At 47.5% G+C, this 20,544-nt stretch overlaps 2 protein-coding genes across 10 annotated transcripts in view; one reads left to right on the plus strand and one right to left on the minus strand.

Annotated features, from left to right (window-relative positions):
• YWHAE (tyrosine 3-monooxygenase/tryptophan 5-monooxygenase activation protein epsilon) overlaps positions 1 to 245 on the plus strand; it is a 29,041-nt gene extending 28,796 nt beyond the window's left edge. For both annotated transcript variants that reach the window (XR_014229961.1, XM_082328316.1), the window contains one exon: positions 42 to 245. The gene's annotated coding sequence lies outside the window, so the exon portion shown is untranslated. The remainder of the gene's footprint in view (positions 1 to 41) is intronic.
• LOC309598126 (unconventional myosin-Ic) overlaps positions 1 to 20,544 on the minus strand; it is an 80,977-nt gene that overhangs the window by 1,153 nt on the left and 59,280 nt on the right. For all 8 annotated transcript variants that reach the window (XM_082328306.1, XM_082328307.1, XM_082328310.1 and 5 more), the window contains 29 exons: positions 19,404 to 19,559; positions 18,670 to 18,785; positions 15,135 to 15,333; positions 14,047 to 14,127; positions 13,092 to 13,271; positions 12,789 to 12,887; positions 12,441 to 12,554; positions 11,793 to 11,864; positions 11,379 to 11,498; positions 11,069 to 11,151; positions 10,266 to 10,371; positions 9,802 to 9,882; positions 9,311 to 9,402; positions 8,089 to 8,183; positions 7,816 to 7,862; positions 7,459 to 7,539; positions 7,173 to 7,278; positions 6,546 to 6,663; positions 6,213 to 6,326; positions 5,957 to 6,033; positions 5,737 to 5,805; positions 5,212 to 5,296; positions 4,834 to 4,993; positions 3,952 to 4,035; positions 2,423 to 2,516; positions 2,267 to 2,322; positions 1,630 to 1,765; positions 702 to 772; positions 240 to 337 (listed from right to left, as the gene is read on the minus strand). In XM_082328306.1, the coding sequence (XP_082184432.1) occupies positions 240 to 337; positions 702 to 772; positions 1,630 to 1,765; positions 2,267 to 2,322; positions 2,423 to 2,516; positions 3,952 to 4,035; positions 4,834 to 4,993; positions 5,212 to 5,296; positions 5,737 to 5,805; positions 5,957 to 6,033; positions 6,213 to 6,326; positions 6,546 to 6,663; positions 7,173 to 7,278; positions 7,459 to 7,539; positions 7,816 to 7,862; positions 8,089 to 8,183; positions 9,311 to 9,402; positions 9,802 to 9,882; positions 10,266 to 10,371; positions 11,069 to 11,151; positions 11,379 to 11,498; positions 11,793 to 11,864; positions 12,441 to 12,554; positions 12,789 to 12,887; positions 13,092 to 13,271; positions 14,047 to 14,127; positions 15,135 to 15,333; positions 18,670 to 18,785; positions 19,404 to 19,559 (2,990 nt within the window). The remainder of the gene's footprint in view (positions 1 to 239; positions 338 to 701; positions 773 to 1,629; positions 1,766 to 2,266; positions 2,323 to 2,422; positions 2,517 to 3,951; positions 4,036 to 4,833; positions 4,994 to 5,211; positions 5,297 to 5,736; positions 5,806 to 5,956; positions 6,034 to 6,212; positions 6,327 to 6,545; positions 6,664 to 7,172; positions 7,279 to 7,458; positions 7,540 to 7,815; positions 7,863 to 8,088; positions 8,184 to 9,310; positions 9,403 to 9,801; positions 9,883 to 10,265; positions 10,372 to 11,068; positions 11,152 to 11,378; positions 11,499 to 11,792; positions 11,865 to 12,440; positions 12,555 to 12,788; positions 12,888 to 13,091; positions 13,272 to 14,046; positions 14,128 to 15,134; positions 15,334 to 18,669; positions 18,786 to 19,403; positions 19,560 to 20,544) is intronic.

Consider the following 20,544-nt stretch of genomic DNA (forward strand, 5'->3'; position numbering starts at 1 on the left):
GTGAGAACCGATTTGATGAGTATTTGTGACCTCTCCACTAGCTCCGCGTTACCCTTTTCCTCGGTCAGAGGCTGGCTCGTACGGACGCCTGGCTGCAACAGATTGGCCGTCGGAGGAAGGGAGGAAGGCTAAGGTGCAGTGGGTACGTTCTGCTGTCTGGGGGTGGTTTTCTGTAGCCCTTCAATGCTGAAGCAGAGCTGCCTCCAGAACCAACAGGAGGAAACGGAGGCGTCGCTCACCTGCCCTGGTTGATGTTGACGTTGTTGACCCTGTCCGCCTGCATGGCCGTTTTCGTTAGGGTCTCGATCACGTGGTCGCTTTGAAGCACGACGTCGCCCTGGGAGGGACGAGACAAGGGTCACCAAAACGATCGCGCTGTGATTAACGGGGAGAGAACCATCTCCGGAGGCCAGCCCGGGAGAACACGGCTCCCAGGGGGCCAGGCGGGGAGACCTCGGGGGCCTCGGGGGCCTCGCTGCACCGCTGGCAGCGACCTGGCATCAGCAATGGGGAAGGGACAGCACCAATCCTGCCGGTGAACAAGGCACTGGTGAGCACGAGTAACTGTAAGTGAAACGCTGCGTAGCGCTGGCACAACGCGAGTTACGTACGCGTGGCCACGCGCGCCCTCCCCCAGCTGCATCTTCTCTTTGTGCCTTTAAAATTTCTAGAGGTGGCTGGAGAAGTGGCTGAGCCCCTACCTTCTGTTTGTTGTCCTCGCAGCGCACGTGCAGCACAAACAAGTTATCGCTCAGGCTGCTGACGGAGATGCCTGCAACAGAGAACGGCCGTCGACAGCGAAGGCGGCGCCCGCCGACCGCGCAGCACGCGAGAGGCCGAGCCTCTGCCGTGAGCCGCTCGCGCTTGCTACGTGGAAAAACCCTCTCCCTGGGGCAGGGGCTGAGGAGCACCGCGCTGGCTCTCAGGAGTGTCTGTCTTCATAGTGTATTTTTGGACTTTGTTTAATATCTTGACGCTAGATGCAAACCGGATTAGCTGTTTCAATTGAGCCAGCCCGACCCTAGCAGAGACAAACATCCATCTCTGCCGCGAGAGCGCCTTACGGAGTCGCAGAGCCCCAAATTAGCGTTGCCCTTGGAAACCGCTTCAAAGGGAGACAGCTACGAATGCAGCGGATGCCCGAGCTGCATCAGGCTGACGCTGGTGACGAGCACCAAAACTGGCTGGAAAGAGGAGCCATAGCAGAGCCGAGGCTGTGAAGGGCGAGGTTTCGGACAAAGCCCCGTAAGGACCGCAACGCACCGGACTCGGCCGTTTTCTCTGACCCAGTCTCAAGTCTGTGTCAAATACCGAGGAGGCCGAAAGCTGGAGCGGGTCCCAGGCTGCTGCGGCGTGATAATGGCGCAGCTCCCCTGGGGTAGAGATGTGCAGCTGGGAAAGGGGCTTGGGGGAGGTGAACCGAGTAATTTTTGTGATGCTTTATGGAGTTTAATTTTAGAAAAACTCAGTTTCAAGATATTATGGACTTAAAATGCTTGTCAGTATCGGATAATTCCACTCCTGTCCAGGAGAAGGACAAACTGGTTCTGTTGTTATTACTTCGTTAACCGTGGCCAAGGTGAAGCCCGACTTCAGTCGAGTGAGCCAAACCCGTGTGGCTGTTCTCACCTGTCAGATTGGCGTAGTCGATTCGCTGCTTGATTTTGGATTCCTCCACGATGACGACTGCGCTCTGGGTAAGAAGCAGCTGCCGCGCTCTTGCTTTGTATCCCTTCCGGTCGTACTTTATCACAGGAACTGCATACTGAAATAAGTGTTAAGAGCGCTAAAAATGCACCTGGTTTAAGCGTCAGCTACCTTCCCTCTAGCCCAGGGAGCCTGCAGGAGGTCCTGACCGGTGGCGGGTGAACCGGGACTGGAGGCAACCCCTGTGTCCCCTGTTCTGTCTCTGCCCCAGCCTCCCTCGTTGACCTGGAGGAGCTCTGAACCAGAGCCTGATGGCTGCAGCTGCCTGACGGTGGGCTTGAAAAATCCCGGTTTGGCTTCAGGCTGTGTAGGCTTCTTCCTCGCTCCTTTCCTCTCCGGCCACGCCGGCTGCAACCCCTTCAATTCTTAACTGACATAAACTTGCCCAGATCTCAAAATTGTATTTCCGAGCCATCAGCTCTTCCCCCAGACTGTCTTCTAAGGTATTACAAGCTTAGGATAATGTAAAATTCTTGCTATATTCTCTTCAGGAATCGAATCTGATATTCTGCTGAGTCAGTCTAGAAGCTTGACAGAAGTATTAGGAGACACATCTCACCTTAATTGCTTCACTTTCTAAAGCCTGAAGGACTTTAGCGTTTATCTCTTCATTACCTGTATTAAAACCAAAGAGGTGAGGTCAGAAAGAGGAATTCCTAGCAAGAGTAGCTAAATCCCTTTCTTCTTTCTGTTAAACTTCCCACCACCTACTCACCGAGTCGCGTGTTGATGAAGAGCCGAGGCACGCTCTGAGGGTAGTTGTCTTTTTTACCCTTGAAAATCTCACTGGCGATTACTTTTTGTTCCAACTGCAAGGACAAAAGATGTAGTCTTGTTTTGTATAAAATGTCTACTTAAATAAAAAGACAAATTTGTCTTAAAAGAGATGTTATCCGTTTGGGTTTTTTAGCAGTTGTCATCTAGTTCTGACCTGAATCGTACTAGTCAAAAAATGACACAAAATATTCCATACATCCCTTTTTCAACAGCTACCCACCAATCTTTAGGGCAGAAAAGGAATTTCCTACTCCCCCCCTGCCCCTTTTTTTTTTTCTTTTTTTTTCCCCTTTCTCCTTCATCTCAGAAGTGTGCATCATACTGCTGGTTTGAATTCATCTGGCATGGCACCTACTCTCTGGATTTTGATAAAGCACCCGAGATGATTTACTGGCAAAAATGTGGATGAAAGATACTCCGTGGGGGAGAGGCTGGTCTGCTGGGGAAAGGGAAGTGTTCTGCTGAGCCTCCACCTCCAGCCTGGTAACGGCGGGTGTTAATCCTGCGTCCTTAATCACAGCTCGGCCACTACCTAATCCACGGCATTTCATTACATGTGCTTAATACTCTGCAGGCGTTCGTAAGCAGTGTGATATACCAGGCAATAAAAACAATGGCAGCCATTACTATCAAACAGTTACATCTAACCTGTTCAACGTATGCATTTCCTACGCTGTCCCTTCAGTGAGCTTTTTTTTTTAATATAAAAAAAAAATTCCCTCCCCTTACCTTTCCATGACTAAGACAAATCAAATTTCAGTATCTTTCTTATTCTTTTTAGCTCGCACAGCAGCTGTAACTGTTCATCTGCCGCCTCTGTTTGGAAAATGACTGGTTGGGCGGCTGCAGCATCCTTGCTCTCTACTTTCCATGGCTGGCTGGGGTAGAGGGAATTTTCTCCCTAGCAGCTGGCCTAGCGCTGTGGTCTGGGTTTGGGATGCGGATGGTGGTGGCAACACTTCCGCGCTTCGAGTCCCCCCATCCCACTGTGGGGCCGAGCGAGCGGCTGCGGGGGCCGAGGTGCCGGCTGGGGTTAAACCACGACAGTGGTACAAGCAGAATAATGCGGCTTCTCCCATTTTTATCCTCCAGGGGAAGAATAACAGGGCCTTTCAGTATAGAAACTATATAGGTGCATGGGTATACAACACTGTTTAAATAATATGCATTGAAATATGTATATAATGGTTTTTCTTTCATTTTATACACGTTCTGGTCTTTTAGGTTTTTGTCTCAAAAAAAAAAAACAAAAAACCCAGAGTGAACTGTTACCAGCCACCGAAGAACGCGGTGCCTCACGAGCCGCTCCATCGCCCCCCCGCTCTGTGCCTCCCTCGGTAGCAGCACCCGTGTCCCTCCCACCCAGCTGCTCGCCCCTTCACGTCTCGCAGCCCGTTACGCCGAGAACCCCTCCTGTTGTTGGGAACATCAGCGTGGTTTGTGAGATAAGGTGAAGTTGTCTCGTACCTGCTGCTTCCACTCTGGGCTGATTCTCTTGCAGTAGGTCCAGACCATGTTCTGCATACAGAGCTGTCGCAGGAGCTGGGATGCCTGAAGAAGAAATCACACAATGACTGAAAATAGCCCCAAATGCCTGACAAACCAGTTCAAACAGCGAAGGCAGATGAGAAGCAACTGCACAAAATGCATTGCTGGACGAAAATACCGCTTCATTACTGAGAGCCGCTTCTAAAATTAAATAATAGGAGGTTTGTTTTCCACCTAAGCGTTCGCCCCACCACGTTCTCCAGCTGCTTTAGACTGGAGAATGACCAGCAGGGCTCTCCCCTTCGCACCGCTCTGCCCTTCCTTGCTTCCAGCTGCACCTGCGCCCCAAACACGCAAGGGCCTGTGGATAAGGGGACGGGGACTTTCTGCAGTATTTTGCTTTGGTCAGATAAAACACAAATTCTGCCAGATGCAGAATAATAATGGCAATAGAGGAAGTTTAATATGTTCTTCACAGGCAACCACGTTGTCATTACAGCCAATTTAGCTGTCCAGAGGGAACTTCATTTGTTCAGAGAAAAAGGGAAGAAAATTTCAGAAACAGATGAGAAAACCAGTAGAAAAAGGTGTCGCAACAGCACCACACGCTCAAGAGCTTTCAATACTATCGCTCTAATAATTTTACCGATATGCTGTAATCCCACCCATGTGATGACACGTGGATTAATTCTACTAGTAGAGATGCTAACGCCACGTGGAAGGTGAGCGAGAAGCTGGCTCGCTCTTGCTCGGGTAGCAGGAGGGTCCCCTCAGGCCTTCGGTGGCCCGCGGTCGTCAACGCGGCCATTGGTCTCCTCCATCCCACGTCTCCTCCATCTGCCCCGGCGCAGCTGTGCCTACCTCGCAGAGCGACGGCGGCGGAGTCGGCCAGGATTTGTCCAACACGTTTTTTGGTAAATTACGCTTGAGGTTCATCAGGAAGGAGAAGCGGATGTAATCAAGGAAATACTCATTCTCTGGGCAGCGAGGGTGGTTCCGGTAAATAAAACCTTTAATGAACCTGAGGAAGAAGAAAATTTTATTAGAAAATTAGAAAGGTGATCAAAGTTAGAGGTATTTAGAGGTGTCTTCCAACCAAACCCTTTTCTGGGATTCACTTAATAGTTTTAATTTATTAAAAAAACCCACTGATGCTGTAGTGACAAGAAAGTTTATTCTTCTCATCCTATTGTTAAGACATAAGTACCCAGTTGATGGCTTGGGTTATTCTTTACGCACCTTCTGATAGTCTCTACTGCCCACTTCTTCTTGGCAGCTTTTCGGCGTCCCAGGGTTCCCCGCCACCAGGACTGGATCACGATTGCTAAAAACAGTGCAAAATCTTTGTATTAAGTGAGCTCCTTCATACCAATATCGACTCCCTAACAAAGCTGGCAACAGCGAGCGCTCAAGAAAGCCCGCTGTGTAAGTAACCACCCGTCAACGTGCCATACGGGAAAGAACAGAATTTAAATTCTGAACAATATGGTATCACGGTTAAATGGCAATAAAAAGCACCGGCAGATGGGAACTGCTGCATGGGGGCTGCTGGGTGAGCGCGAGGTAAGTCTGCTGCTCTTGCTCCGAGTCTCACAGACGGAAGGTGGAAGGACTGGGTACCGCACCAACATCTTCCAGTCTGCTTCCAGCAAGGCCTGGGGAACGTTCCTTCTCGCACGTCGAACTCAAGTCCTCTCTGACACCAACGGCCCCTTCCAACCACACAATTACGCAGCACTGCAGTTTCCCCTCTCTGTCCCCTACCTGAGTGTTTCATGTGCAGGAATTTCTTTCGACGGTAGAAACCTCTCCATGTGGCCTGCATTTTTGTTGCTGAAATTGAAAGGAAAGCAGCAATTAGAAATTGTGACCGAGCACGTTTTGGTAGAAGAAGGGTCAACTTTTTAAAGAAAAATCCCCCCCACAAAACAAACAGAAAACGGAGAGCTAACTGTCCATGAAGCTACTGCAGCGTGTGACTCACCCAGACTCTGCTTCCTCACTTCCAGAGCATCTTCCGTTGCAAACAAGGTCTTGGGAAAGCGGATAAAAATCTTTGTTCTAGAAATAGAAATGCAGAATTATGTTTAACATGCCGAAGAAGTTTGTTTCCTGCCCATAGCATCCCCTTTGGGATCTCTAATCTTTTCCTCACCCATTAGATAAAGAAGCCTTATTTAAAAGCAATGACATGGACGTCCAATGATTCATAATCTATTTAAGAAAACAGAAGAACTAACCGTCCCATTTTGTATTCTTCCTGCTTGTAGCCAAGATGCTTCACCAGCACAGCCACCCCGTCGTGGGGCCGGCCGTCCCATGTAGGCCACGTTTCTGGACAAAGCGACTTGTACCTGTAAATCGACAGCAGAAGAAATCTTAGGGAGAGGAGCCCAACCCGTACAGGGCAATGGAAAGGGAGAGAGGCCATGCTTCTCGCTCCCTCAAGAAAATAAGTCTTTCAGGTGTAAGGGCTGCCTCTGCTGTTCAGAACAGCTCCCCAGGCTCCGTATCTGCGGGAGCGAGACCAGGGGGAGGGAGCAGCAGGAGAGAGCAGGCCAGGGTAAGCCTACCTCTGCAGGAAAACTTCGTATTTTCTTCGATACGCAAACCCAGCTCTGCGCACTCTGAGGTTCTCCATCAATCCTAGGTATTTCACTTGATGTCGGATTAGAACTTCATCAAATCGATCTTGAGCGAGCATGAAAATAGAGAAACGTGATCAATGTATGTTCCTTCATCTGGAGAAGGGGAATGTTCCCTTCTTGGTCATATCTTACGCAATTATCTTTAACCTCTAACCCATCCTCGCAGCGCGAGTCCCACACAACTTACTTTGTGTCTCCTGTCCCCCCCACCTTTAATATACATTTAGTTCCAAAACAAAGTTCTCCTTTAGGATGCTCTATGCATACAGGAGGAAGAAATGAGGGAGAATACAGGTCATTAAAAGGAAGTTACGCAGGTTAATAATTCTTCACTTTAAACCTGACCCTACTCCACCCAAGAGCAGCGCTCCCACTCCGATCCCTGGCTGCTGGCACTGCCCCCACCTCCCTGCAGGAAGCTCTGGCACAGACCCAAAATGAAAAAACCTCGCAGGACTTTGTCATTTGAGCGCCTTTCTGTGCCTCCCTACTGGGACCCAGCGGTCTCTGCAGAGCTGTCGTAGAAAAGAGGAAGAGTCAGCAGGGTCGTACCAGCCTGTTTAGCATCGTTGGGTTTAATGCAACGAATGTAGGAGGGTTCTTTGGACATCAGAATTTCCATGAGTTTGGAGAGGCTGTTTTTAAACTGAGTTGCTGCCTACGAGAAAAGAAAGAAAACTATGTATGAAGCACGGACTTAGAGCTAGCACGTGTGGCTGCAGAACGCACCTCAGCCTCCCCAGCTTTAAATGCAAGAGCTTGCATTACCACATTAGACAGGGCTCGGCTTTTAAAAAGAGGAAACAGCCACGCTTCCGTCCAGCTCTCGTGTTCTTACCGTTTCAGGTCTCTTTTTGTCTGTCAGCTCCGTCCTGTCAAAACACTGATTTATGATAGGATTCTCAGAGTTGCACATGGTCTGCAGAGAGAGACGTTTTCAGAGATAAAGTACAGAGTATTCTTCAGAGAACTATCAAAGAAACATGGGACAAAACTGGAGGTTGTTTTGGTTTATTTTGCTTTTTCATAATTAAATGAACTTTGGGCACCTCAATTTGTCTTTTCATAGTGCAGCCCTATGAACACACATCCTCCAGGTGGAGTCTAGAAGAATCTTTTCCCTCAGGTGCCACCCCATTTTAAACCCGACTCCTCGTTCTGCTGCGTATTGGAAACGTCCTCTATCCACACTCACCTCCTTCAGGTTCCGAAAGAGAAGGTCATTGTTTTTATCTAGAAAACCTGGAAGAAAAAGAAACCGCTCAGGCTGCCACCGCTGTTCCACAGGAACTTCACAACAAGGCAGGAATTTGAGATGGGAAATTAATCTGGTTAATCAAATGATGTGTGGACGTATTCTATGCCCAGATTTTTCTTTACTATATAGCGAAGCTGTTTTAATTCAAAGGGCAGAGGACGGGAGGAGGAGAAAAGAGTGAGAGACAGCGGAGATGATGCACACGCTTACCTGCAACGCTGTAGGTGACCTCTCCAGCATAGTGCAAAAGCCGAAACTCCTCCCGCCCCAGTGACTTGCGAGTCTTTTGGTCGGCGAGCTTGTGCCTGGTGAGAAGGTGAAAAAGCTTCATGAGAAACAAACATTTGTTTCACGGGGGGATTCGCTTCAAAAAGCACTACGGCTTTTGATCCCAGAGTGGGACTATGGGAACACAGAAGGGGAGGGAATAAATCTGACTTGCTGATTTTTAAGACTAAAAGTAAATAAAGAGTTATCAACCAGCAAATCATAAAAATGTCATAAAACGTATTTATGTTTATTTCAAATGGATGAACTTTCAGCTTCCTGGCAAGGCTGCAGCGAGGCTCTGTGTGCCCAGGAAATTAGAGCAGAGGCAGCAGGCAAGAGGGCAGGGGAGACGCTGCCAGCAGGCTGGCTTACTCGTGAGGTGCCGTACAGATCCTAATCTGAGCATAAGCAGAACATTCAGTAAGAACAGAAAGGCATTCGGAGCTCAAAACCGAAGTAAACAACTGGGAAGGTGAAACATGGAATTCAGAACTTGAACTGGAGTGGCGGCAGTACGGATAGGTTACCAAAGCCCGAGGGTATCCACCTCGTCCGGGAAGCAGCTGGGCACAAAGGCGAGTTAGTGCAATACAAACCTCTCAATTTCAAAAGCACTAACACTGCTTAAATCATTCTAATGCACATACACCTCTGAACGCTATTCGTACCAGTAAAATTCTGCTCCATATTCTAGTTATTCCTAAGCCTGACTTGAGTCATCAACGCTGGGGGATGATCTGGCCTAATACTCCAAACCAGAAAGTCTGTCACACCTGAAGTACTGGGCTGGATCTTGGAAGAGCCAAGAAGCTGCAAGGCTGCAGATTCCTTGCGCATATTAGCCGCAGGATGCCAGGAAGAGACTGGTGAAGAGGCAAGTCAGTACCAAGAGTTTTGTTGCCCCTATTGTATTGTGAAGCATAGTCTGGAGAAGAGCAAGGCAGTTTCTGTTGACAGCTTATTCTGTATTACCTTAACTCACAATCTAATCTCTTTGCAAAAGAAAACGCGATCATCTCTTATGTGGGACCCGGTATACCTAGGATGCTACTGCCATACACACAACGAGTTATAATGTCATCTAGGAATAACTAAAGCTCTGGGCTCTGTCACACACTTGGATCCTACCAGTACAACGGCCCTCATCTATGTGAACACTCACGTGAGAAAATGAGGGTGGTTCTTCACAGTTTCCTCCAGTTTCTCCAAGAACGTTGTATCTGTGGCATCCCCGGGTCTCAGACACTCTTCATCCTACAAACACACACATTCCAGTATTCATTCTTACTGTCCTCGTCAGCGCACAGGCCAGCTAATTCTCTGATTCTCTCTCACTGAAACACTGCCCCAGTTTGAGCCCTTGGCCTTTAAACAGGCAGGCCAGCTCTTAGTTCACCAAATGAAGAACTGTTGAGCTGAAAAGGAAAACGCTTTCCTCCTTCCAGACTGCCTGGATTGGCAGCTTCTGTTCTGAGAGCAGACGGAGGCGATACAATACGACTTTTAATGGTGTCACTGTTCAGTGTATCGTAGCTCTTCCCACCTGCCCAAATAATCCTAATATAAGCCGAGACCTTTTTTTCCTGTGTTCTTCCCCATGTTTTCCACTACACTGCCCCAAATTTTTAATTTAAAAAGGTGTCATCAACTCACCAGAATAGAAATGATGCCTTTGAATTTCTCTTCCACCAAATCACAAATTATTTTGTTATTGAAGTACTGAACTGGTTCCCACTACAAAGAGAAGAAACCACACTTGGGTGAAAACAATTCTAGACTGGAAAAAAACACGAAAATTTCAGAACATTTCAGGCAGCACCTTACTTAAATAATCTTTCTGTCAAATTTGAAACAAAGCTTTTTCATTCATCAAATTTGTTTTCCTAACGTTCCCTTTAAAAAGCTTTTTTTTTAATCAGAGTAAAAGATTGGAATGGCATTACTGACTTCTAGCTGTATCACACAGTTACCCAAGCGTTTCAAAAAGAAAGGAAAAAGGCAAGCTCTGCCTTCCTTTACTCCGCAGACCATTTCTGGCAGCTCCTTTTCCAGTCTGTCCTCTGGCCTGCAGGAGGTGCTCCGAAGGAGACAGTGGAAGCGAGGATGTTGGCTCTTACCGCAATGCCTTCCGACTCGTATTCCTCTTGTTCCGACTTTAACGTGAGCTCTATGAAGAGCTGCTGCAATTTTTCGTTACAATAATTAATACAAAATTGCTCAAAGCTGCAAAGAAAAATCAGAAAAATAATCACTAACACTGTACCACAAATAAAAGAAGCTATAATCAGTGGGCAGCAGCATGGATGTATCTCTGTGTAAATCAAGAGAAACAGAAGAGATTCAGTGAAATGTTTCTTTACTGAGTGTATCAATTTAGTAAGTTTAGTGAATCTCATGAGAGAGTTCCAGAAGGAGGGAAAAACAGACATGAAGGGTGGAACACAAAAACTTTTAAGAAGGGCCCAATAACACTGCAAATTTGAGAGTCTCAGTTCATTGCTACCTGCCAGAGCCAGGTTCCCGACCCTGACGTAGTCCCAGACAACGCCTTATAGCTGTTTTTTTCCCATTCACGCCACCACGGAAAGATGCCACAACAGCCAGCACTGTGCCAGAGAGCTGGGCAAAGGCAGAGTTCAAGCTATCGCATGAATACGCCCCAAAAAGGCAACAGTCTCTTTGAAATACCAGGAACATTAACAGCTGTAAGTGCCAAGTGTCAGCTGGGTGCCCCAAGTGTTAGAAGCCCTGTCATTATCAGTTATTCAGCTGATTTCCTGAAGTTTAAACGTCATCTTTCTCTCTTGCTAAGAGAGCCAGAGATGGAATAATGTCTTATTTCACAATGGAGAGAAAACACTCTAACGAATGAAGTCATGCAGAGTTTACTCAAAACTCAAAGACACCGACTGAAACAAACCTGTTGTGCTGAAAAACCTCAAATCCATAGATATCAAGCAATCCTAGAACCGTTGTACTTCTCCAGCCCGGAAACTCTCCTTCCTGCAATAGGGCAAAAAATAAATGTTGATATGTGCTCACAGCTACAATCCCTCACTGGATCTTACCCAGTTACAGCATTTACTCCTTACCCTCTTCTTAATGGAAAACAAATTCATTTAGAAATCACTGTACAGCATGAAGCTTGCCATTTCTCTGCTTTGCAGCTAAAAGATTTGTAACTTCCTTTCACGCTTGGTTGGACATCAACAAATGAAAGGGTCATTTACCTTGTAAGCAAGAGACTTGTTAACCTTGTTCACCAGCCAGGAGAAAGTGCGTCCGTATATTGCCTTAGCAAGCGCGTCCCTCGCGTAGGCTGCCTGCTCCAGGTTCAGAGGACTGATGAGCTGCATGAAAAGGAGAAAAAAGCCATTCAACAGCCACTGCACTGAGAGATTACGTTTCCCTCGTTCATTGTTAATAAACAGGCACTTAAGGGCATCCTGTCTGGGCCCCGCTCACGTCGCCGTCTCACAGCCGTACGGGCTGCAAGTCACCGTAAGGCTCTGGGGCTCTTGGTGCTGACAGCCTCCTTGGACAGGCGGGAAGTGAACCGTTCCATGGTGGTACGAGAGCTGACAGTGTATCGCTAGCTTGATTTAATTCCATGCACCTCCCAGATCCCCAGTTCATGTTCTTACCTCTTCCCCTTTTGCTATGATCTTCTTGTGGATCAATGCATCTCGAAGAACAGAGCCCTCAACTGCCAGAAGCTGCAAAGCAGTAGAATATTAAATTAATTGATGAAGCAGCAGTAGAATATTAAATTAATTGATGAAGCAGTATGTTCAATTTATCAGTTCTAGTTTTGAGAGATCAAAAGCCTAGTCCCCAAAATCACGGTCCCGTGGAAGGACGACCCTTCATTTCCCATTCACACCGCAAGACTTTTTGCAACGTCAGTCCTTCCCTTTCCTCCCGCACGCCCCCTCCCTTCTGCCAGGGCTACGACCTAACAAACGAACTGCCTTGATTGTTCTGGCACCAAGAAGGGGCTTAGCGAAGCCACCAGGGTTCTTCTTTCTTTAAAACTCTTCTCCAGAGTAGCTCTATTCCCATCCCACTTCCTGAAGGCGAAAACCTCAAGTCAGTGGTGCATCAAATGGTAAATGGAGAAGCTGTCAGTTAAAGGGTTAATATTTGCACTTTATTTAAGTCAACTAAAAGTAGCTTATGACAACTTCTAAACCATATTCTAAAATGATATGATATCATGGGACCAAGTTCAAAATAAGGAAACCTCTCTAATTCATCTTTAATGTAATATATCTCTAACTGGTGATACTCACCCTAGCCAGGTATTTAATCTGGTTCTCTGTAGTGACCTGAGCATTGCCCTGCTCATCAGCAGCAAACTGCACGTTCCCCAGATGCAGAACACTAGCCACAATGCTCAGCAAATCCTAGGATGGAAGCAACAGGCAAAAACCGGGACGATGAAATGAATGCACAATGAGAAAAGGCAGTGAGATTTTTGTGTTAATTAACATTTTATGAGAACATTTTTTATTTTTTTTCCAGGATTTTTTCAGAGAATACATTCATTCTGAAGGCTGCCTTTGGTCAGAAATAACAAATCAAAGCTGAAAAATTCCTTAAGAGTAGGAAAATCAGCTGTGCTGTTAAACATGTCTTACCTCCACCTCGCTGTCATTGAAGCTTATAACGGACAGGGCTCTTCGCACAATCTTCCACTCGTTTTTATCATTTATGGAACTCACCCTTGCACAGTGACCCTAAAAAGACACAGTTTGATATAAATAAGAAATAATTGTCAAAGATGGATTACTCATGCTCAATGCGCTTCTGCTACGTGTTTCTTTTTATAGCAGTCACCTCAGTGTTATTTCTGAAGTGAGGGAAGGAAACTACAAAGTCCACTGAGAATATATCGGTCCTATAATATAACGATATTATAAGAATTACTACTTAACGCACACCTTTACTAAATAGTGATACTGTTGCGGGCTCTTTTCGAGGCCCAGCCTTCGCAGTAAGTCCTCTTCCCCTCCTTCTAGCAGCTGGTAGAAAATGTGGAAGTTCCTCTCCCCGTGGTTCTGGTGCACAACTCGGGACTTCTCCAGGAGGTAGTTCAAGATGTGGCCCCCAACAGGAGCCCCCTAAACCAAACCAGATACATGGAAATGGGTCATCAACACAGAGGAAAACATTTCTGTTTCTTGGTGGTCTGTTCAAAGGCAAATAGGATACCAAATGATAGCCTACAAAAAGACAGAAAATTATCTGTCATTTTGTACCACGATCTCTATTTCAGCTAAACCATAGGGGCAATCTGAGTTTTGAAGTGTATGCAAAATGAGCTATCAAATGAAATAACATGCCATTATAGAGATCATGGCTACAGCACCTACTGAATGGGATCCTGACTTGAGTAAAACTCCTTCCCAGAAGGAAAAAAAGGAAAAGCATAGAACTGTGAGTGTGGAGGGATTACGTACTGAGCCCTTTAAGCGACTGCGGTATGCTGAGCCACTCGGCTCTCGCACTGTGCGCATCCTCACAGTGTGCGGCAACTTGGATCAGAAGCGAAACAAACACTATGCAAAGTTGCACAGGACAGAGATTATCTTCCGATCACAGCTGGCTTATGTGGATTTAGTTTGGAAGTGTCCATTTGCACGGTGCACATATAGCCTAGAAATAAGAGGATTTAATCTCACTGTCTCCTTATATACAGAAATGAGGGAAGAAAGAAAGGAAAGCGTGTACTACAAAATCCTCCGGAACCTAACTTTGCTACCACCGACTCCGCTTACGCCATCGTCAAGGGAATGCAAAACCATCGCTCCACGCACGCATCAGTACAAGAAAGCACAGGCGACAGAGACCTGCCAGGACTGGGACCAGTTCTGAAGTTTAAAACAGATAAATTACCCTGTAATCAAACTGCACATCCATGTATTTCCCAAATCGGCTGGAGTTGTCATTCCGAAGGGTTTTTGCATTTCCAAAGGCCTGAAATGAAAACGATTAGAGAAAAATAAATAAGCATCAAATAAGATTATTTATAAACACTTTGGTGAAGCTGCCAGTTGTTTATTTACAGCCATCAAAGCCTAGGTTTTTCCTTTCAGCGAGGGAAACCAAGAAGGAAACAGATTGCTACCCAAATTCTAATGTTGATCTTTATACCCAGCGCAAGCATCGCAGATGGAGCATGCCTCTGAAAACACTTCCACCCCCCCTAGCAAGCTTATTTTAATGCCAGTTCACTGCTGACAGCATATGTCACGTCTGACAGTCTTTTCAAAGCTTCCTCTTTCATGGCAGCTACCCGCAGCTCCGCTCGCAGCGGGCACTACCCGACGGGCCGCGGCCTGCCAGGCGCTCCCCTCTCTCGGGGAGCACACCTTTCCCCCGCACGCGCCGGAGCACAGAGCGGAACTGTCCCACAAAGACACTCGGGGCTGGACACTAGAGGACACCACGGCACCAGAAAATGCACCCACAAATGCATTTATCAGAGGGCAACGCTGCCCACAGCAGAGGTGTCTGCTCCTGGCTTTGCAAACTTACGCAGCGCGCCAGAACTCTTCCCACACCGCGCGCCTCTCTCTCCCCGCAGCCTGCCCACTCCAGAATTGCTCCTGGTGGACTGGACATTTGAGGACATGGTTTAGTGGTGGACTTGGCAGTGACAGGTTAACAGTTGGACTCGATGATCTTAAAGGTCTTTTCCAACCTTAACGATTCTATGGCTCTATGATTCTATGAAAGGGCCAAGCGAGTTCAGCAGCAGATGGCCATTCCTTTGGCTTGGAAGCAGACGGGGATTCCCCCGTGTGCAGTGCACACGATCTGCCCACGTGCCGTGAACCAGCGTTCCCAGGACACGCCATCCGCTCTGCACAGCTCGGTCATGCCCAGCGGGGTCCAGCTGCCCCCACCCCCTCAGCTGGAAAACGTGAGTGCTGCTGGTATGGCTCAACGTCAAGCTGCCGTGCCGCAGGCTCGAGGGTTACCTCCAGGACGGGGTTGGATTGTAGCAGGCGGTCCTTCACGGTTTCGACCTGCTGGCTGGCCGGACAGGTCACGGCGTAGTACTGCAGGATCTTCTTGGTGGCCTCCGTTTTGCCAGCCCCGCTCTCCCCAGAGATCAGAATACACTGATCCTTCCTCTCCGTGCGCAGGGAGCGATAGGAATTGTCCGCAATAGCGTAGCTAAGGGACAACGATAAGCAGGCATTAGTTTGTTTCCACAAGCGAAGGGCACAGACTCCTCGGCTAAGACCATCCCACAGTGCGAACTCCTAGCAGAGACGCCTCAAAAAGAAGTACGTGCCCGTGGGCCGGGTAAGAGCGTATTGCTTCTGCACGCTGCTGACGACACAGGAGAGCACTAACATCTCTAAACACAACCACTGAGCCAAGTTTCTGCAAGGTGACAGCACAAATTATCAAATTCCTTTAAAAACTGCTCTTTTGACTCTCTCTGACGAGAAGAGTTTCTGTACAAGATGACTAAATGGTGCTGATAAACTTACTTTTCTAAATATACGTGATCTCTCAACATTGGTCCCACAGGACAAAAAAGCTTTGCATGCAGGAAACGTCTCGTTTTCCATCAATCTTTATTCTAGCTTATCTTTTAAGTCATGACACACTCAGAAGGTCACAACTGCACTTTGCTATCTGGGTGGCTCCTATAACGTGGCTCCAGAATAGCCCAGCCTCTCGCAGCTTCTCTTGGATTGTGGAAAGCATGGGATAAGCCAGCACCGGCTGATAAGCGTCCTGCAGGCTACTTAAGCTACCATCCAGCTGAGGCCCAACGCTACCCGAAATACCAGACCGTTCCTCCTGCCTGCATGCGGCCAGGGTTTATTGCTCTGGCTCTGGACCCCAGCTTCTTCCTCTGCTGCTCTTCTTCCTCTGCTCTCTTCCTCCCCGCGACAGACCAGACAGGACCTTAGACCAAGAATCACACGCACTTTTGCACCACCAGAGAGCGGGAGGACAGAGGGAGAGAGGGAAAGAAGGACCAGGCAGATGCAATGGAAGAGGATAAGAGAAAAGAGGAGCATTAGCCCGTCACAACGCACTCATATAAGACGACCTCCGTAACAACATTTTCAGCTGTCTTACATGCGGTGATCAAGCAGATATCCTGTCTTCATACACTTGACAACCTTTTAGTAGCTTTGCTTCCCCCCCCAACTCTCATGCTGTGAAATTAATTAGAAATAATCACACCAAAATAACAGCCGTGGCCTTCTCCAGTCTATTAATACTTGGTGCTAAGGCAACACCAACGAGCTACCTAGCAACACAACTGCACGCTTACCCCACTAAGTCATCAAGCCCTTCTCTCCCCATCCAAATTCTGTCTCTGGAGTATTTTGAAAACAGTTGAATAAATGTAAATTTAATTTAAATTTTAAGAACTGCCTCTAGACTGCGTGCCTTTATTGGGTGATTTTGCAGTACTCTACATTCAAGCAGAAAGCTAGCAGTCATGCATATCACATACAGAATCACTTCAAGATGTTTATGGTCCCATTTGCAGTCGCCGTCTCCGAGCCCCCGGCAGGGTACCAACGGGGCAGGACGCGACAGATCGCTCGGGGAAGTACGCCGTGTTTCAGGCCCATGGGGATAACCTTTCTCCTTCGAATGACTACGTGTGACGCACTTGCCAGAGAACCCACTGCTCAGACCTAGCCTTCAACTAATTTTGACACTGGAATAGCAATATTGAAGTATTTTGGCTTTCTAGAATCAGTTTAGAATAAGAGAAAGAGGAAAAAAAGACATCTGAAATACTGTAAAAAGAAAAGCACGGAGTACTACAGCACAGAGCATTTCAGTGCTCCTCAGAGCATTTAAAAATGCATAAATGTAATGTTTTGCAATGGAACGATAAAAACAGTTAACAAAAAAATACCGTTTTCCCAGTTGGAGCAGCACTGGTATTCAGTACTGCAGCTCTCAAGGGTTTACTTATGAGCTGCACGTTTTACAGTTTCTAGTTAAAACAAGAAAGAGAACAGCCTAAGTAATAATCAGCTACTCCATCATTTAAGTCACTTTGTGTAGTACGTACAGGCATTAGAGCTGCTTAGCACGCCACGTTAGACCTGAGCATCGCCACCACGCTCACTCCTGTACCTACTGCACACAAATAAAAAGGCAGCCGCATTCCCAGCGATTTTCCAGGGAGTCACAACGTCCTCACCTAAGGAACAGAGCAGCCCTTGAGAGCGCCCCGACCGCAGGCAGAAGCGGCTGCGCCCAGGCCAGGCCTCTGCCTGGAAGGCAGGGCTGAAGGCAACCCCTGCGGCAACAACAGCCCGCAAGCCAGAGCGGAGAGCGGAGCCACGGCCGGGGGATGCTGGCCACCCCGCGGCCGGCGCGGCTCCCTCCAGCCCTCTCGGCTGCTCCACCGGGAACCGCCTGATGCCGACTGAAGCCACTGCCAGGCACCTCCTTGGGGCAGATCTGTTCCTTGGGGCACCTGCACGCAGACCCGATGCACTGACCCACCTAGATCAAGGGGAGCGCTTCGCAGGTTTGCACGCAGGGGTTTTCAGGTTTAATCGTCCCCATATAAGTCCACACAAGAAGCTGAAACACTATAAAAATCACATTTTTATCATAACAAATACAACTTCAAGTGTTCAGACTTTCCCAAATAATGGTGCTCCTCTCCTTCGCTGTGCTTGCAGCGCATTCTGTTTTGCTTACTCTCCTGGGCTATGTGCCAGTAATAAGAAACAATCCAAATAGTTTGCTCAAAAATAATATCACTTACTCTTCCAAGATCTCTTAAAAAAAAAAAACTAAAAAAAAAAAATCACCACAAAAAACCTCCAAGAGGTGCTCAGAATTTGGCTCTTGGCCCCAAAAGAAAGCATTTTGGAGCCAAATGTCCTCAGCTCTCAGTCATCTTCCTCTTTCAGTCTGACAAAAAAATTCAAATGCTTTCAAAAATAACTTTAAACCTCAAACTTTTTTTTTTTTTTTTAAATGGGAAATTGGGAATGCTCACCAGGCCAGACCATGTAAATAAATACGCTCCTTGTTCCAACAGGCTGACGTCTCTTAGCAACAAGGGAAATACCAGATAAATATTGGTCGGCAGCAGCAGCAGAGGTAGGAAAGCAACCACCCCACGGACAGACGCACTCTTTCCCCCCGTTAGCCCTGTGCTGAACGGGCGATGCAGCGGCAGGGGAAACTCGCGGCCCGGACGCGCAGACCCCGAGTAACCCTGGAACAATGAACTCCTGGGTAAGCAGCGCTGTTCCTCCAGCCAGGAAGGAACCAACTCCCTTCCCAAATACTGCTCTTGCAAAGGCAACTTATCCTCTTCGGAGAGAGGAACAGGAATAGAAAGAGCCGTACACCACACCCTCCGAAGGATCCTTCATATCGCTATGATTTTTAGTGCTGCACCTGGGACACGAACAGTCCTATTTGCTTGTTTTCACATGCCGTTATTGCACACGCCCGTGTGGGAAGGGCACCAACTGCACTGTTTACCCACAGGCCACTCACAGGTGAGGAGAAACTTCATAGAAGCTGACACCACGGTATCGCTCCATGTTCTGTTTGCTGTAGATTTCCAGTTCCTTGTATGGATTAACAGATACCAGAACTGAGCCAATGTACGTCTGAAAAAAAGCACACAAAGCAGAGAGGTTACAGAAGGTCTGGCAGCAGATCCTCCGAGAGCCCAGGCTGCTCTGAAGGCCGTACGCTGCTGGCAAGGGCTGCCCGCAGCGGTGCACCGGGGACGCTGCTGAGGGCTTCCAACGAGGCCGAGGGTGCTGAAGAAGCGACCTCTCAGCGCAGCGAGAACGGCTTTGCAGGAGTTACGCCAGACACGTTATCCTTGCTGAAAAAAGAGCACCTACGAACGGTTGTAACAAGCAACAACACCGGATTATTTCTGATGTACCATTTGGGATCAAGTTCAAGCCTGGCGTTGCTGAAAGCCCACCGCAGAGTGAATTCATGAAATGGAAGAATGTGGTGAGAGTTGGATTTTCAGTGCTGGCAAGACCTGTAAATGCCAGCAGACCTCAACTGGAGCGCTGCAATGAGTGCCTATGTCTGTTAACACAACAGCATCCCAGACTCGTTCTGACACAAGCAACCATGGTCTATTGAAGTTGATACTACCATCTCCAAATCCAACTGCAGAGCAAAGCTACGGCACGTCTTCCGCAGCAAACACCCAAATTCAGGTCACTGATGAACACTTTGGCATCTGTCACTCTGCTACTCACATAGATCAGATTCTCCTTGAAGCGCTTACGCAGATTTTCAATAAACGCTGCTTCGCTGGTGAAGTTCTCAAGCAGGACAAAATCCTGCACGCCCACCCGGTCGCGGGCCGTCAGAGCGCTCTCCATGGTCAGCCGAATGCCGTTAGTCCCCGCTCCCTGCAACCAAAAGCAGAGGAAGGTTGGGAGATCTGTGGTTTTGTGTGCGGCTCGCTGAGCCCACAAGAACGATTAAGCAGAATTACCCATGGACAACCTATGAACAGGAGAGGATATTAGAATAACCCCACTACTGTTGAAAACGCTAGTCAATGTATACGAACGCTTTATCAATTGGTTTATACTAATTGCTTTGAGGGAAGACAAGCCAGCATTAAGGAAAAGTTATTGCTGAATTGCCAATCACTTTAAAGGACTCAATCAATCAAACATGCATTTCATAAAGAGAATAAAACTTGGATTTCCTTTCCCAGGCATCCTTTAGCAGGAGCGAGACTGCAATATGTTCTCTCTCCTTTTCTCCCTCATTTCACAACGGGAAGTCGTTTCGAGGTAAGGAATCTTTTATGACTAATGATGATTCATCTCATGAGCAAACAGCTTCACATTGCTGACCAATTTAAAAGCTTTAGCAAGATACCCAATGGGAAAATTCGGAACTAATGAGAAACGGGCATTTCTGCATCCCATGCCACTGAATTTACGGTGACACCAACATCTATCCCATGCATCAGGCAACTTCTGTTCCCTGACCCTCTTTTAAAGGTTACATTTTCAACGTGATGTGCTTCAGACACAACCGCCTTCGGAAAACACAGGTCTGCTGACTTCTTACTTCACTCAACCTCACGTACTAAAAGAGGGAGAGGAAATGTCCAGCGTGTGACTCAGCTGCTGCTTGCAGGGAAAACTTCTACTAAAGGCCATTAGACGCGACGGACAGACGACGCACAAGGCATAGAAGACAACGGACACTACAGAAATCAGAGACAGAACGTTTTAAACAACGTGCCTCACATCCGTCTGCACTTCCTTATCACATTCTTAAACCCTTCTTACTTTGCAAACGCCTCACAGCAAGCACCCTTCTCCTAAATCACTTCCCTAAAGCACTAAGGCATTTCAGAGAATCTGTTGTTATATT

Source organism: Platalea leucorodia (genome assembly GCF_965183815.1).
Source record: "Platalea leucorodia genome assembly, chromosome: 16".
NCBI classification, from domain to species: Eukaryota; Metazoa; Chordata; class Aves; order Pelecaniformes; family Threskiornithidae; genus Platalea; species Platalea leucorodia.